The 18,019-nt window shown below is 37.8% G+C and overlaps 1 protein-coding gene across 1 annotated transcript in view; it reads right to left on the bottom strand.

Annotated features, from left to right (window-relative positions):
• Positions 1 to 18,019, bottom strand: part of SNRNP40 (small nuclear ribonucleoprotein U5 subunit 40) — a 51,180-nt gene that overhangs the window by 19,077 nt on the left and 14,084 nt on the right. The window contains exons 4-5 of the mRNA XM_044671404.1: positions 15,702 to 15,867; positions 2,506 to 2,628 (exon numbers count right to left, since the gene is read on the bottom strand). Coding sequence (XP_044527339.1) covers positions 2,506 to 2,628; positions 15,702 to 15,867 — 289 coding nt within the window. The remainder of the gene's footprint in view (positions 1 to 2,505; positions 2,629 to 15,701; positions 15,868 to 18,019) is intronic.

The raw sequence follows: 18,019 nt of genomic DNA on the forward strand, positions 1-18,019 counted from the left end.
GAAAAAATATAAAAATGACAATTAGCATATATCATCCAACTTTTTAAAAAAGGGGCTAATTAACAAAACTGGATAAGACTCTATGAAAAGCACAGAAGCAGATTCCAAAGTATGGAATATACATGCTATAATTATGACTAATTAGTACTTTAAAGTAAAATACCTATGTGCTTTAGTGAAATTTCAAACTGAATTAACAAAAACAATAACACTTTAAATCTGTTATACAGAGTCAATATTTTTTTCAAAAAGCTTTTGAAACTGTTAGAGAAATATTTAAATTGGAGCTTGAATTTTTAAAAATGTGTATTAAGAGTAACATAACAAGAAAATGGATTACAATATATCTATAGCTACTAATAAAAACATTTAACACAGTAAGGAGTAACAAAAATGAAAAGAAAGGTGGACAGGTACTCCTAAAATCTATAAGAAAAAGAGGCCAACCTTCAGGGAATAATAAGAATTCATTTCCATAATTTAAATTAGAGGATTTAATTTGGTTCACTAATTGGTTTTTAACAGTAGAAAAAGTTATGGAAAATTAAAATAGATTTTAATCCCTCTAGACACATCAAGAACAATAAGAAGATTCAGGGAAGGGATTGAAAAAAACGAGAAGACAAATCAAATTCAACATTTATAACAGTAAATGTTGATCTCTTTTAATGGAGATTAAAACTCAAAAATGGACCAAGTGAGGGGCAGCTTGGTAGCTCAGTGGATTGAGATTCAGGCCTAGAGATGGGAGGTCCTAGGTTCAAATCCAGCCTCAGACACTTCCCAGCTGTGTGACCCTGGGCAAGTCACTTGACCCCCATTGCCCACCCTTACTACTCTTCCACCTAGGAGCCAATACACAGAAGTTAAGGGTTTAAAAATGTTAAAAAAAAAAAAAAAAAAAAAAAAAAGAATGGACCAAGTGACAAAATTAATAAATCTGTTGTTCCCAAGTAACATGTACAATGTACATTGTATAAAGACATAGATGGATCTAAATTAAGAGAATGGTCTAATTACATCATGCAACTGCAGGTTAAAAAAAAGCAAGATTGCCAATAATGATATCAGATAATGCTGAAGGCAAACTAAAAACCTTAACCATGGACATTATGATAAAAGAAATAATGAATAAGATACCTGATTTTAAATTTTTGGACAACATTCAGCAGTGACATTTATTAAAAGATGAATGGTATGAGAAAAAAATCATAATAGTAAAGGACTTCAATATTTCAATATCAGAGACTATTTAAGAGAAGACAAAGAAATTACAAACTTATTCAATAAGGTTTTTTTAAAAAAAGAGATAAATGAGAAAATGAAATAGATAGAAGTGAACTATTCTTGTATGTTCTTTACAGACACATATAAAAATCTCAGAAAAATTGATCCCAGACATGATTAAAAAAGCTCTAACTGACAAATCTAAAAAAGCAGAAATCATGTTATGTTCTATTTTCAAGATGATGATGCAATAAAATTAATAGCATGACTAAAAGATGCAATGACATGAAAATTAATCTACTAAACTACAATAGGTCTGACAAAAATAAGATGTTTATAAAACAATGACCACACTAATGCTATATAACAAGATCTATTCTATATAGACAAAATTGTTCTCAGAAGGAAATTTATAGTATTAAGTGCCGACATTAAGAAAGAGAGAAAAATAAAAATCTACACTAAGAGACCTTAGAAAAGGAACAAATAGTCCAAAGAGATAATGAAAAGAGCAGAAATAAATAGAACGAGAGAACAATTTAATTAATAAATAGCACTAAGTTGGTTTTTTTGAAAAGGCTAATAAAAAAGGATAAGCCATTAGCAAACAAACAAACAAAAAAAAAGGAGAAACACAAATCAACAAAATTACAAAGGAAAAAGAAAAGACCACAATAAGTACAAAAGAAATTAAGAATATCATTAGGGAATATTGTGCAAAAATATTCTAACAAATTAGAGAACTCAAGTGAAATGGTTGATTACTTACTAAAATATAAATTACCCAAATTGACAAAATGGGAAATTAATAACTTAAATAAACCAATCTCATAGGAACATATAATAAAAGTAACCAATAAAATACCCTGCTGTGGCATACTGAGAAAAATCCTCAGCTTGGACTTAAGGCAGATCTTGATTTGATGGCTGCTTCAGACACTCAATAACTTCATAACCCAGGCCAGTCCTTAAACTTATCTGAGCCTCAGTTTCCTTATCTGTAAAATGTTAATATTTGCAGAGTAGTATTTACAAATGATTCTGAAAAACCTTAAATCACCAAATGAATATCAGTCTGATGATGATAATGATAATTACAATGCTAAATCATTTACAAAAGAAGAAACCAAGAAACCACTTTGGAAAATGTGAAAATGCTCAACTCCAACAAAAGTTATAAAAGTCTTCAATGGTATTATGTACAGATATATCACAAACTCATATGTTTTTAAAAAATCAACTTCTGTGGAAGGAAGAATGATTCCAAATAAGACACACCTTGATATCGTTGTCAATGCCACCAGAGATAATCTGATCACTAGTGTCATTGAAGGTCACAGTCAATACCTGGTAGGTATTCTGAAATGTCTGGACAGCTGCTTTCTTCCGGATATCCCAAAGCTGAAATGACAGAATTCAAATTTTTATTGAACAAAGCAACTTATTCCCACTATGAAATTTTTCCAGTTTAAGGGCTCTAGTGTAATAATTAAAGCACAATGTAATTAAAACAATGGCTACTCACTCTCTGAATTGTCTAAGTGCTCCTGAGGATATACATTGAAAAAACCATTCATTAAGCACCCATAGCATACCAGGCACCCTGCTTGGGCATATGAAGACAGGTACCTGCCCTCAAGAAGCTTATCTTCTATTGGGGGAGACAGATACACAGATACACAGACACAGACATACACATAGCAGTGAGGCAGAAAGCTTTGAGAGCTGGCCTTGAAGTCAGTGAGGCCTGAACATTCTATTTGCTTCTGATGCAGCCTATGTGACTCTGAGCAAGCCTCATCTCTCACTGCTCTAGGCAGCTCCTTAAGTCATCCAGAAGGTACCAACTTGTACTAGTGGAATAAGTTCCTCCCTAGGAGTCCCCTACATCCAAGAAAATATCAGTCTGGGGCCTCTCTCTATTCAAGATACACAAAGTATTTGGGGAGAAGTTGGTAAAGAGGTCATGGCAATTGGCATGTGAGGGCTACAACTGTGCCGACACTTGGGGTTTAGCTTGGCTTCCAATGGGGATCCTTCTGCCATAACTCCATTTCAGATATCCACGAAACCAACACCCAAAAGGTGAACTACTTCAGTCTGCTGAGTCCAATGTTCCTTCTATAATGCCTTAATGCCCCTGCTATTTACAATTGCCTGGCATCACTGCTGAAAAAGCTAAAAATAGGCCATTTTTTCATTCTGACTTAAACCTACAGGATGAATTGTAACAAAGTGAGCTGGTTTTATATTTGTGTGTGTGGAAAACCTGAAGATCTCAAGAGAATCTCACAGCATAGGAGTGGAACAAACATAACCAGAAATCAGGTCTGGGTTCGAGTCCTAGCCCTATAACTCACATAGTGAATGAAATGTGCAACTCTGGTCTTTTACATTTAGCTTTGTAAGGTCCCTTCCTTTTTAATCTTAATATCCTATGAATCTCTGGTTAATCAGGAGAGAACACTTCTGGGTCACATTAATAATCTTTCATGTCCCAGATTTATTACATTTCTTTCTTTTCTTTTCTTTTTTTAAACCCCTACCTTCTGTCTTGGAGTCAATACTGTGTATTGGTTCCAAGGCAGAAGAGTGGTAAGGGTAGGCAATGGGGGGAGGGGGGGTGTTCAAGTGACTTGCCTAGGGACACACAGCTGAGAAGTGTCTGAGTTCAGATTTGAAACTAGGACCTCCCATCTCTAGGCCTGGCTCTCAATCCACTGAGCAACCCAGCCCCTGATTTATTACATTTCTGAGAGTACAAGGGTCATTGGTTTAAATAACAGCAAACTGCAGTGGGGTAGATAAATAGAAAAGTTTAAAGAAGAAAATTTAGACTATATGATTTCAAATATGGTGTCTATCACAATTCAATCAATCAAATGTTAATGATCTTCCCACCAGATATCAGTTATGGATGTTCTGGTACTAGATAAGAAGTAATCTCCATTTTTGAATCTGAAACATTTCAAGATGAAAGACACACTATAGGATAATGGGAAGAGAACATAAGATTTGTGGATGGGCGCCCTGGGTTCAAATACCCACCTTGATACTTACTACTTGAGAAACTTCCAAGACCCTTCTCTTCTCTGTCTATTCTATTCTTTGGACCTCAGATTCCTCAAATGTAAAATGAGGTGGTTGGAATGGATGCTAAGGTCCCTTTCAGCTGGAAATCCTGTAATTTTATCTGAATAAAGCCCATGAACCAAGTCTTAGGTCAAGTCATTAGCTCATATTACTCTTTCTGAAACATCACTGCACATATAGTATCCACTATCCTGTTAAAAAATCTTCAATGGATTACTATTACCTATATGATAAAGTCCAAATTTCTTTGGACAGCATTTGCAGCCCTCTGTTATCTTACTCCAACCTACTTTTCTGGTGTCACTTCCCAATGACCAACCAAATGAACCCTCCAACTCATCTTACTAAAACTGGTGGTTCTTTTCCTTAAAGGCACATTGACTTCCTTGATCAACTTCATTGGCTTCCAACTGCCTCTAGGATAAACATAAACTCCTCTGTTTAGTATTTAAACCAGGGGTCAGCAACGTATGGCTCTCAAGCCATATCTGACTCTTTCGAGGGCCAGATATGGCTCTTTCGGCAGGAGCCATAAAGTCCATTTTTTTTTTCAGGCGCTGTTACAGGAACGCGCACTGTGAGCACTGTATGGCTCTCACGGCCAAAAATGTTGCCGACAATAAAAATGAAATTGAAAAAAAAAAGAAAGAAAGAAAAAGATTATGTCACAAAATCAGAATAGAAGCCTTTTCATAACTAAAGGTAGGGAGATAAATTTTTCCTTTTTTTTCTTTCTTCTTTTTTTAAACCCTTACCCTTCCATCTTAGAATCTATACTGTGTATTGCTTCCAAGGTAGAAAAGTGGTAAAGGCTAGGCAATGGGGATTAAGTGACTTGCTCAGGGTCACACCGCTTGGACTTGGTGAGATTGACTTGGTGAGACTGTTCTTAAATCTCTCCCTTTGAATTACCATGTGGTGAGTAAAAAAGACCGACTCCTTGGATTGTTCTGAAGGGACTCTCCTCTTAAGAGAGGCGTTGTGACTGAAGCCTTTGCTTTATTCATCCTTCATCCCTTGGCTCAAGGCTGAGGCTCCTCTGGTTGAGGACTAATTAGCATTGCCTGGGTTGAGGAGCCAAGGGCCTAAGCAAAATACTTAGCATGTTAGGTTAGATATCTTGCCCCATCCTCTCTCTGATTTTCTTACTTTCACTCTCTCTTCCTATTTGTAAATAAACTACCATACAGTCATTCTGACTTGAGTTTTTCATTAGGAATTGAATCAATTCCTTGGTAACCACCCCTCTGAATATTCAGTCCAACCATAATTTTTCCCCTTTACAGAGCCAGATTTGAATCTAGTAGCTCCCTTCTCTAGGCCTGGCTCTCAATCCACCAGGCCATCTACCTGCCCCATAAATTCTTATTAAACAAGAGACTGAAGCTATTATAAAAGATAAAACATAATTTTCATTACGCAAAATTTATTTTATTTACATGAAAGTTTTTGTACCACAAAACTAACCTATTTAAGAATAAGAAAAGATTAGTGTTCTAATGGGAAAAAATATCTTTGTGTCAAATATTTCTGAGAAGGACTCAATATCCAAGACATGGAGGCAATTAACAAATATATGAGACCAAAAGTGAGGATTGAAGCTATGTACTGAAATGTCTATGCCACACAGGGCACAGAGATTATGTTTCAGGAGACTCAAAAAGTAAGGGTCACAACCATAATCCAGTAGATGAGTTTAGGTGATGCCAGTGATAAAAGAATTTTGCAAAGCCTTGACTGAGGGCTGTTCTAGAATCCTGAATCCTGAAAAGGAGGCAGTTTTCCTAGTGATTATAAACTATATTTATTTTGAACTTAAAATACATGTAAAAATTCCATATACATAAGCAGAACATGAAAAGACTATAAATGAATTCATAAATCTATTTCATACTACTTTTTTTTCCTTTAAACCCCCACTCTCAATCTTAGTAACAATTCTAAGACAGGAGGACAAGGGCTGGGCAAGGCCTAGGCAAGGGGTTAAATAACTTGCCCAGGGTCACATAGTGGAGAAGTGTCAGAGGCTGGATTTGAGCCCAGGTCTTCCCAACTCCAGGCTTGGCTCTCTCCACTGAACCTCTTAACTGCCCTATTCAACTTGTTTTGTAAAAGCAAATTATAAATTTTACACATTGCTTTTTAAAGTAGCCTGCTAGGAATATTTTTATGTTTCACTGAAATTCTTTTGGGCATCACTACTGCAAAACCCCCAACCCTTGCCCCTGTCTCACAATATCTAAATAGAGGGAGGAAAAAACCCAAATCTTGTAACAAATCAGCATAATCAAACACAACAAATTCACAAGGTGGCAATGTCCAAAAATATAAGTTTCTACCTCTCTGTCAGGAAGAGGATAACATGTTTCATCATGTTCTCTGAAGACGAGGGAAAGTCATTATTCTGATCAGAGTTCTTAAATTTTTCAAAGCTGTTTTTCTTTATAATGTTGTGTTTTTATAAATTGTTCTCTAGATTCTACTCATTGTGCTAATTCACACTGCTTGGGATCTATGAGAGTGTATCTTTTGTCACTTCTTCTGGGCCATTAATATCCCATTATACCTATATATCAGTTTGTTCAGCCATTTCCCACACTGTCCAAAGGCAATCTATGGTTTTAGTACCATCTTCCCCATCTTGCAACCCCCACTCCCAAACCTTTTAATTCCTCTTTCAAGGTCAGGAAGTTTGTTTAGCTCATAACTATTCCCCATTTGGTATTATTCTCCCTTTTAAATTTCTCTCTCCTCACACTGTTGCTTTCCTATTGATTTCAATGTACAGCAAATTTTATGTGCACATAAGTACATGTGCTCAGTCTTCCTTTGTCCACTTACACTCAAAGTGAGGTTCATCTGATATTCCTTCTTCCATATTTATTTTGTCTTCTTTTCATGTGCTTTACTGATGAGAAATGGCAAATTACATTCACTTCTTCCTTCTTTTACCTTCCATTACATTTCCCTCCTTCAAATCCCCAGAACAGAATCAATCCACCTCCAAGTCTCTTTTTTCCCCCCTCAGGACTCTTTGTAGACATTAAGGTCCTTAAGGGACAACTGTTTCTTTCCTATAACTAGAATGTTAACACCACATTATCCTATAGCCCCTTTGATTACTTAAATAAATTTACCCTTATAGGTTTCTCTTATTCTTATATTTGCATTTCAAAATTCCTACTCAGCTCTAGTTTTTTCTTAAGAAATACTTTATTCCATTAAAGTTCTATTTTTTCAGGGGCAACTAGGTGGCTCAATGTATAGAGTACCAGGCCTGAAAACAGGAGGTCCTGGGTTCAAATTTGACCTCAGAAGCTTCCTAGCCATGTGACCCTGAGCAAGTCACTTGACTCCCACTGCCTACCCCTTACTGCTCTTCTGCCTTAGAACCGATACATCGTATTGATTCCAAGATGGACGGTAAGAGTTTTTTTAAAAAGCAGCTTTATTTTCCCTTCTTTAGAATTATATTTAGCCTTGTAAAATAGAGTATTCTTCATTATAAGACTTAACCATAGTGGGGCAGCTGGGTAGCTCAGTGGATTGAGAGTCAGGCCTAGAGATGGGAGGTCCTAGGTTCAAATCTGGCCTCAGACACTTTCTAGTTGTGTGACCCTGGGCAAGTCACTTGACCCCCATTGCCCGCCCTTACCACTCTTCCACCTATAAGCCAATACACGGAAGTTAAGGGTTTAAAAAAATTTAAATTAAAAAAAAAAAAAAAAAAAGACTTAACCATAGCCAACACAATTTGAAAACAAAAGTTTTCTTTGGAATTAAAAAAATCCCTTAAATATGATTGGGTAGAATATACATATACCAGTATTTTTTAGAGTTTGGGAATATCCAAATATCTGCATAAGAGAACAATGACTAAAAATACTTAAATTGTAAGTTCCTTGGAGTTAGATCTATTGTGTCGTTTCTGACCTTTATGCCTAGAGCACTTACTTAGTAAGCACTTAATCTATCTATTCAATTAAATTGTTTGTCTAATTCATTGCAAGAATTTAACATCTACAGGTCCTGAAGACCTAAGACAAAGATGCTACTTTTGTCAATAAGTGCACAGATGTGTGTATTATTTAGCCCACACTGACATAACAGTTTACAAGGCACTTTTCTCCAAACAAGCTTGCAAAGTAGGTAATAGTAGTACTGTGATTCCTGCTTCAAAAATGAGGAAACTTAGACTGGCTAATTTGGTTCCATGCAGACTGGTAACAAAATATACCAAGATCTTTGGATCCCAAGAAAATGTGCATACATTTAACAATGGGCTGGCAAAGCAGATGTTAACCCATTTCTTTCCTTCACCTCTATCCACAAACTGCTTTTGTCAACATGCAGTAATTGTGAGGCAGAGGAAAAAGACAACTTCATCAAAATAGAACTTGGTACGGGTTCTCCTATGATTAAGAAATAAATTAAGATCACAAAACTCTAGCTGACCTGATTACAATAAAATCTATTGGACTGCACTCCTAAAACAATATGAGAAGGTCATGTTTGTACCTTCTCAAGGTATTAGATTTTGCCACAGGCTTTCTCTGGAACTTGTCCATAGAAACAAGGGTGGCTACTTTCTAGATGGAGACTTTGTTACCAGCAGAATAATGCAATGAATTTGGAGTCCGAACATCTGAGTTCAAAACCTGGAACTGATACTTACCACCTGTGTGACCTTGGACAATTCACTTAACTTCTTCCATGACTCACTTTCCTCATTTGTAAAATAAGGCAGTTGAATTAAATGACTTCTAACATCCTTTTACTTTTAAGTCTATGATCCCAGTTTGAATTGCTTATCAATAAACATTTTTATACACGTGTTTGAAAAGTCTGAATGTGAATGAGGGAAAGTAATTTCAAATCGAAATATTCTGAAATTCATTTGTTGGTAATATCAGTGGAATAATTTATAACTCTACAACAGACAAACTGGACAACTATTATCAGATATTATGTTGCCGTTATGAATAAACAATGGAGATATATTGGTTACATAACATATTTGTAGTTGGGGAGCCTCACAATACCAGGAGAAGAGCCCTGAAGAATCTAAACCAAGCACATAATGTGGTCACCTGCACTTAGAATATGATTATGCTTATCAGGGAATGCCTTTTTATTGACAACACACAAATCAAGACATTACCTTCAGATCTGAGATAGTATAAATAGCCCAAATGTTAAAATCTGCACACTCAAGGGATTATACAAATATCATGAAAATGTAAATTTTGGGGTTTTTGACACACAGGAAAGTCTGTTCCAAAGTTGGAAATAAACTATAGCTCATCCAAGGTGAAAAAGGATGGAGTTTGCTGCTCAACAAGATTCTGCTTGCAGATGTTTGGACTACACAAGATCACTTTGATTTCTCTTGAGTGAGGATGGATGTGGCAATGGCCTGTGGGCCAGCTATCTGAGGCCTGGCTGAGCTGAGTTCAGAAGCTCAATGCCAGAAAGTTGGCCACTAAATGATGAAGCAGGGAAAGCCTGCAATCTCCACACACAGTATGCCCACACTTATAGAATCAACAAGTTTTAAAATACCAGGGATATTTACTGGAATTCTTTCCCCCTAACTTTGCTACTCAATTAGTTATAGACTTTTTAGAATTTGTTGGTAACTCCTCAAATTACTTCAAACTGTGCTTATTTATACGTGAGATTCAGAATATCACAGTATACACACAGAAGCTCATCCTTGTTCTAATATAGGTGAACCTAAAGGACTCTTAAGGTCATAATATGCAGACCTGAAATCCCACATACACCTGCCATATGAATGAGAAATGTGTGTGGGAAGCTTGAGAATCAAAGCAAATGAAGGATGTGAAACAATATGTAAGAGAGAGAAAGGGGGTGGGGAGAGCCAGAGCGAGCCAGAGAAGGAGAGAGATGAGAATAGGAGAGAGAAGAGAGGAGAGAAAAAGAGAGAGAAAGAGACAGACAGACACAGAGAACCCTCTCTACACAGACCCCTTGAAGTGCTTGAGAGGTGATGCCAGGTGTACAGAGAGGGCTGGACTCATCCCCAGGAGAGACGTGGGTTTCCATGGGACCCCTGGGGCTTACCAGCTGTGTGACAGTGGTGGCCACTCAGCCTCTCCAGACTCCAACCTTTGGTTTCCTCAGCTGTCAAATAAGCTACCTCTTGAAGCTGTCATGTCACTGACAATGAGACAATGCATGTAAAATGATGGGGAAACCTTAATATACTACTGGAACATCAGCTTCAATGAGCCTCACTTTGTGCTGCTACAACTTTATGCTATTACACTCATATGCTCATATTATCAAGTAAATAACTTGGGATCCAGTATTTATTCTAGAATTATCCCAATCTATCTCCTTTGATTGGAACACCCACCCATAGAAGAATACTATGGTGACAAGGAAATCCCTTATTTTAAGAGAGCTGGCATGGAACAGAGAACAGAACTATCCTTACTTAGTTAGGAAGATGTGGGCTCAAGTTCCACCTCTGAAATATATGGGTTGTGTGACCCTGGGCAAGTCACTTACCCTCTCGAGGCCCCAGGCAACTCTCTAAGACTAGAAGTTGCAGAACAGGTGTCGATCTGCATTGGTAGAGGACGTTCCTCCCCAGGAGTTCCCCTACACCAATAAAATCACAGGTTTGAACCAAAAATGAAAATATTCTAAGAATGACTTTACTCTAAGAGGACACATGCCCACACATGTAAGTAAAATTCAAAAGAGAGGGAACTAGAGATTATAATGGAACAGTAATTCTATATTAGACTCCTTTATGAAGAAAATGCTCTGGAACAGAGGGAAAGCAGAACTAAAACTCAAAAGCAGAGTTGGGATGGACTGATCTTGACCTCCCAAAGCCAACAAGGGACCTGATAAAATTTAGAAGAGGAGATCTACACAAGTGGCTTTTGGGGGAAGAACTTCTAAGACTCACTTCTGAGTGAGTCTTAGCTATTCCATCTTCTAAGACTCATCTCTGATGTCTAACCCTAAAAAGGAAGCACCAACAACAATGTGGGGTATAACTGGGGCTCCCCAACACCAGCAGAAAAGAAAATCCTATGGGAGAGGATTAGCATATAGACCCATGCTATACCCAAGTACTGGTGTAAGGTCTGCAAAGAATTGCATGTCTAGCTCCTTGGAAACCATGTAGGCAACAACCACTTAGTACAAAGATTTTCAGAAGGGGCAATTAAAGATTCTTACCCAGAAAGCCATGATCCCCTCCATCCATATACATGCTTGGAGACATTATCAGCCTATGCTGGATTCTCTAATATACATCTGGACTACACCTAGACTATGCCCTACTCAGAAAACATTTGGTTGTAAGAACAAATCTATGTCTTCCTGTTTTATGATTTAGAAGTAGAAAACAGAAAAATTTTTTAATGTTTTATTTTTATTTTTTTTAACCCTTACTTTCCGTCTTGGAGTCAATACTGTGTACTAGTTCCAAGGCAGAAGAGTGGTAAAGGTAGGCAATGGGGGTCAAGTGACTTGCCCAGGGTCACACAGCTGAGAGGTGTATAAGGTCATATTTGAACCCAGGACCTCCCTTCTCTAGGCCTGGCTCTCAATCCACTGAGCTACCCAGCTGCCCCAGAAAACAGAAATAACACAGGCAAAGCCAGAGAACCCAAGGCAAGGTTGGTTGCTGAAGCCTAGCCTTCTTTGTGTAAGAACAAGGGAGTCAAGAATGGTGGTGGAAAGAAGAGAGTGCTAAGCAAAAGATAGCCAGGTGCATGGTTCCATGAGCAAAAGCCAGAGAGATTTCAATGTGAGCATAAAGAGCTTATTAATCAATTGAGATGAATATAAATAATAATGATAAATGTAAAATGCAGTGCTCAGCATGTGATTACATGTGATTATTCCTTTAAATTGGACAGACCTGCTGACTAATCAAACTAGTGGGATGAGCTAAAATGTAAAATCAGATGAACAAATGAGTTATCCGGCTAAACAGTCTCCTTCTATCCATACACATTAAAGAAAACCAGTGGGTCTTCCGCCTGGCCATAGGAGTCCATGAATTATGCACAAGGGGCGATCTTCCACCCAAATGAACTCATCTTTTTACTCTTCTACTCTCATTACTGATTTGCTGTTCAGAATGCTTCCTCATTAGATGGAAAGAGCCTGATTGATGGTTTCAAAAGTTAGGCATGCAGGGAGTTAGAGGAAGTAATAGAGTTAGATATCCATTCTGCAAGTTCCTTCTCTGGGTCTCCATTTCCTCACATAGAAAACAAGTTGGCCAGACCAGATTAATTGCTAAGGGCTCTTCCAGCTCTAAAAGTACTGATTTTTCATCTCCAAACTGTACTTTTCATTCAAGTTCTAAAGTTATATTTCCAGCTCCCCAAAGGGCAAGCCTTATGCATAGGCAGAAGAGACAAATCACTGTACAATGGCACTGGGTAAGGGGAAAAGCCCCTTACTCAAAAACAACTTGTTTCACAGGCATCACTGGATTTGTAAAGATGACTAATGACCATCTAGACTTTTCTGGGAACAGGGGTGGTGGGGAAAATACATAAAACAAACAAAATAAGCCTTCCTACTTTGTGCCAATTATCTATCCCTAGGAGATTATGTATCCTCCATTTGAAAAAATTTTGGATTAAAAAAATAATGCAATGATGATAGGGTGTTCATGAACTGATATTTGGCCTTCACTTGCTCAAAAATGTTTTCCTATAAGCTCTATAACAGGAAGATATTTATGTAAATCTATTGAGGTCAGTTGAGACAGTGGCCACCTTATAATCAGGAGCATTCTCCTGTATTCCTACAGCACTTTATAAGCACTTTTGTCTACATATGTTAATCATCACAACAACCTTGTAGGTTGGTTGGCCAGGTATTATTTCCCTCATTTTATAAATGAGTTGAGACTATATGACAGAGTGTATAGAACTGGCCTAGGTGTCAGGAAAGGTTCAAATCCCACCTCTTACATATATATTGTGAAACCCTGGGCAAGTCTCATAGACATTTTAATTGCAGAGGAGATTTTAGCTCTGATTTTAGTAGAGGGAACTGCTTACTATGCTGATGAAATCACAGAACCAGTTCATCACAAAAGGGGGGGGGGGGGAAGGGAAGAAACACAAAGAGCCTGAGGCTCAGAAAGGTTTGGTAATTTGCCCCAAGTCTTACCCAACCAGTAAGTGGGAAAACTAGGAATGGAAGTCAGGCCCTCTGTTTTCCAACCCTGGTTCCTTGTACTGAACCAGGCTGCCTCTTCCCTGAAAGCTTAACCTCTTAACAGTGCAATACAACTTCCCAGAAGGCCTCGTAGTTTGGCCTTTGCATCATTACAAATTAACATCCTTATGTAAGTAAATCTTGTTAACTGTTTACACAAAAAATTACTTCATTTGCAGAAGAGCCAATAACTGAAGAGCCAGAAAAAATTGACTGAGCTCTCAAAAGAATTATAAATATTCTCCGGAATACCCTTACCAATAACTAAAAATGCATACGAGATGGAATTCTTTAAACTACTAAGACAATCATACCATTTGCCCATGAGATATTCTTTAAGTAAATCTTTTTTTAGAGCCAGAATATGAATGGCATTTAGGTAAGGAAAAATCAGTTAAATACTCAAGTCTCACAGTCCTTATAGAAAGACAGACCAAATGTGCAGTGTCAAACTTGGTGAGTATACTTTAACTTGGATTGAAGTCTTTACAGAAACAGAAATGGGAGAGGACACAAATCTTTAAGGGCTAAATCAGTGATTCCCAAAGTGGGCGCTACCGCTCCCTGATGGGTGCTGCAGTGATCCAGGGGAGCAGTGATGGCCACAGGTGCATTTATCTTTCCTATTAGTTGCTATTAAAATTTAAAAAAAAATTAATTTCCAGGGGTTTAAGTAATATTTTTTCTAGAAAGGGGGCGGTAGGCCAAAAAAGTTTGGGAACCACTGTGCTAAATTATTCTCTGGTGGCTAACAGAGAATTATTTACCCCTTGGGGTAGAGGAAACTGATTTGCTACTGGTAGGTTAGACTCACAGTCTTATATGGGTCACAAAGTAATCTGCACTTTGTCCTTATTGGCACTTCTCAACAACACTTGGTTGAGGTAGGTAGGTAAAGTCCTATCATATAGCTCTTACCACTCTTGTGTCTTAGAAATGATTCTAAGACAGAAGGTAAGTTTTTAAAATTTAAAGAAGGGCAGATAGGAAGCAGAAGTAGATAGAGAACCAGGTTTAGAGACAGAAGGTCTTGGGTTCAAACCTGGCCTCAGACACTTCCTAGCTATGTGATCCTGAGCAAGTCACTTAACCGGGATTGCCTAGACCTTACCACTCTTTTGCCTTGGAACTGATACAAAGATAGAAGGTAAGAGAAAAAAAAAATGTTCTATCATGTGCATTTTACAAATGAAGAAATAGGCTCAGCAAGATTAACACTTGTTACAGGTCACACATTTACTAAATGGCATCACTAGGATTTGCCCTTGGACTTTCTGACTTGATATCCTGTTTGTCCTCTACACTATTCCATCTTTGGGCTGGATCCAGCCTTTGGGTCTTAGTTGCCATGCAAGTTTGCATTTGTTGACAAATTGATTACACGCATTCTTAATACAGGTGCCCAGCAAATATATTATTGGTCACAAGAGGGTCAGGCAAAAGGCCATCAGATCTTTTCAGAAGAAAAATAATCACCAATATTAAAGGAAAAACAATTCAATGCAAATATCCTATTTGATAGTTCACATTATTTTTATATGTAGAAGTCAGTGCATTCATTCAAAATTCTAACCACCAAAGGAATTGTGTGGTTTCTACAAGCAGTTGGTCTTATAGTCCCTTTGGACCAATGACTAACAAAACCACCCAGACTGAAACTTGGTAACATAGGAAACACTATAATGTCTTAAATTTCATCATTATAATAGCATAAACATACTCTCAAGTAATTTTGATGCTGCTAACTCATGTGAACTTTGGCCCATCTCTTTTGCTTTCTGAGATGTCTATTTCCCTAATTATAAAAGGAAGTTAGTCTAAATAATTTTTAAAGTCCCTTCATATTTAATATTCTGTGCTTTACTTAATGTTTACTTTATTTATATTTAACATTTTAAGCTTAAATATTCTATGATTCTAATAGTGTTGTATGTTCAATTCCTATTATTTCAAAGAGCTGGTTATGGAATTTTCCTACATCTTTGTTTCAGGAGGAAAAAAATGGCATTACAACCAAGTTTAGAAGGGACAGGGTGGTGCCTAGCCTACTTGGAAAGGACCCTTCAAAAGCTGGTAAGAATCTAAGGAAAGGGTCACATATGAATGCTACTATGCCATCTCAGAAACCAGCAAAAGTCACACAAAGCACCCACCTTAACTGTGCCATCATCGCTGCCAGTGCAGACTAGCTGGGGGCCCCTCCGGGCAGGGTAACAGGAATTCACAAAGGAAGTGTGCCCCTTCAGCCTCTTAATTCTCTCTCCAGTCTCACTATCCCACACAGCAACAGTCTTATCTGTGGAAGCTGAGAAGAGCATACTGAAGGATGGAAGACAAGAGAGAAAAGAAAAGAAAAACAAGGAGAAAGGTTTAGGTTAAAAAGACATTAAATGTGGGGCAGCTAGGTGGCTCAGTGGATTGAGAGCCAGACCTAGAGAAGGGAGTTCCTAGGTTCAAATCTGGCCTACCAAATCAAATCACACTTCCTAGTTGTGTGACCTTGGCAAGTCACTCAACCCCCATTGCCTAGCCCTTATGGCTCTTCTGCATTGGAACCAACATATACTATTGATTCTAAGAAGAAAGGTAAGGGTTTAAAAAAAAAAGACATTAAATGATTTTATTCTGTCCATTTGCCAGCCCTGTATAGCAAGCAGTACAATAAATTATAAAATATTTAAAATATAATACTACTAGATAGTAGTTGGTCTGAAAAAGCTCGGAGGTGGGGTGGGATGGGGAAGGAGGTTGAGTGGAGCCTAAGCTTAACAAGTTAACAATGTGACAAAGCAGCTTAAATATCTACTTCTATCTTTGGCAAAAGGAAGACACGTGGAACGTCCAGAACTAGGGAGGCAATAATCCTGCCAAATTTTCTCTTTAGATATTAGGTGTCTGTTTGGTTCTATGCTGAAGAAGGACACCGATAATCTAGCAAGCATCCAGAGGACAGCCAGGATGCCAAATGTAGATGATAAAGTGGAAAAAACAGGAGCTCTGGAGGAAGAGGCCCCAGATTCAAATCCTACAGCTTAATGCGTATACATCTGTGATCTTGGACAAATCAATCATTCCTCCTAATTAGGCTTTAGTTACCTCACTTGAAAAATGAGGGAGGTTGGACTAGATGTCCTCTGAGGACCCATCACACTCTGTATCTGCAGTTCTATGATTCTTGAGATCATAGCTGAAGGACCAAGGATATTTATTTTGGAGAAGATGTGGGAGGGGTACAATGGGAGCACATGATAGCAGTATTCAAAAACTTCCAGAGCTGTCATGTATAAAAGAGACTAAACTTGTTCTTCTTGGCTACAGGAGGCAGAATTAGGAGCAATGGGAAGAAGTTGCAGGAGGGAGATTTCAAGTTCATGTAAGGCAAAACTTCCCAACAATCAGAGTTGTCCCAAATCAGAATGGATTCTTTGGGAGCAGTGGGCTCCCCTTCACTAAAACCCTTCAAGGAAAGACAATGACCAAACTTGTTGGAGATCCTGTAAAAAGGTCCTTGTTTAGTTACTCTGGACTAAATGGTTTCTGACATTCTTTCCAATGCTGAAGTCTGTGCCCTGAAAATGCTTTCCAGACTGAAATACGCACAGGGATGGGTCTGTGGTTTCCTTATTACAGCTACAACCCTCCACTGATGTAGACCTTCCATACTTTCTCATTCTTGTCTTTCCATTATGCCTACAGATAATACATCCCAACAGGTTACATGCCTTCCTCTGATTGTTTAAATATCTGGAGGGCAAGCAGTGGTCCAATCTATTGTTGTGCATTTTTGTTGTATGACAGGTACACCCATCATATCTATTTTTCCTTTCTTTTTTAAAACCTTACCTTTCATCTTAGAATCAATACTGCATATTGGTTCCAGAGCAGAAGAGTGGTAAGGACTAGGCAATATAGATTAAGAGACCTGCTCAGTGTCACACAGCTAGAAAGTGTCTGAGGTCACATTAGAACCCAGGACCTCCCTTCTCTAGGCCTGACTCTCTAGCCACTGAGCCACCTAGCTGCCCCACCATATTTTTCATATGACTTTTATGTATATTAGCACTGCAATTATACTAAAGTCTTAGGTATAAAATCCATGTTTCCAGTGCCCTTTGGGTTGCTTGTCATTTTCATCCTTCTAAGATCATGATTGCTCCTTGAATAACATCTATATAGTATTAACAGAAAACTATCACTGCTAAAGAGATGAGTTTTTGTGGCAGAAAAGTTTGGAATCATTGAAAACATTGTACAATTTCCCAATGCCATCTTCTTCTCCTAATCAATTTTGAAGCAAAATATTGTGTTTGCACATCACCATCTAAACCACATGATTGTTTTCCTCCACTTTGTTTTTATTAAATATTTAGTTACACTAATCCTTGGTATGGTATTTCTACTATATATAGAACTACATTTGGTAGGTTCAAGTTTTAGTGCCACTTCTTACTACCTCTGTGATTTTGGGCAC

This window comes from Gracilinanus agilis, chromosome 3 (genome assembly GCF_016433145.1).
Source record: "Gracilinanus agilis isolate LMUSP501 chromosome 3, AgileGrace, whole genome shotgun sequence".
NCBI classification, from domain to species: domain Eukaryota; kingdom Metazoa; phylum Chordata; class Mammalia; order Didelphimorphia; family Didelphidae; genus Gracilinanus; species Gracilinanus agilis.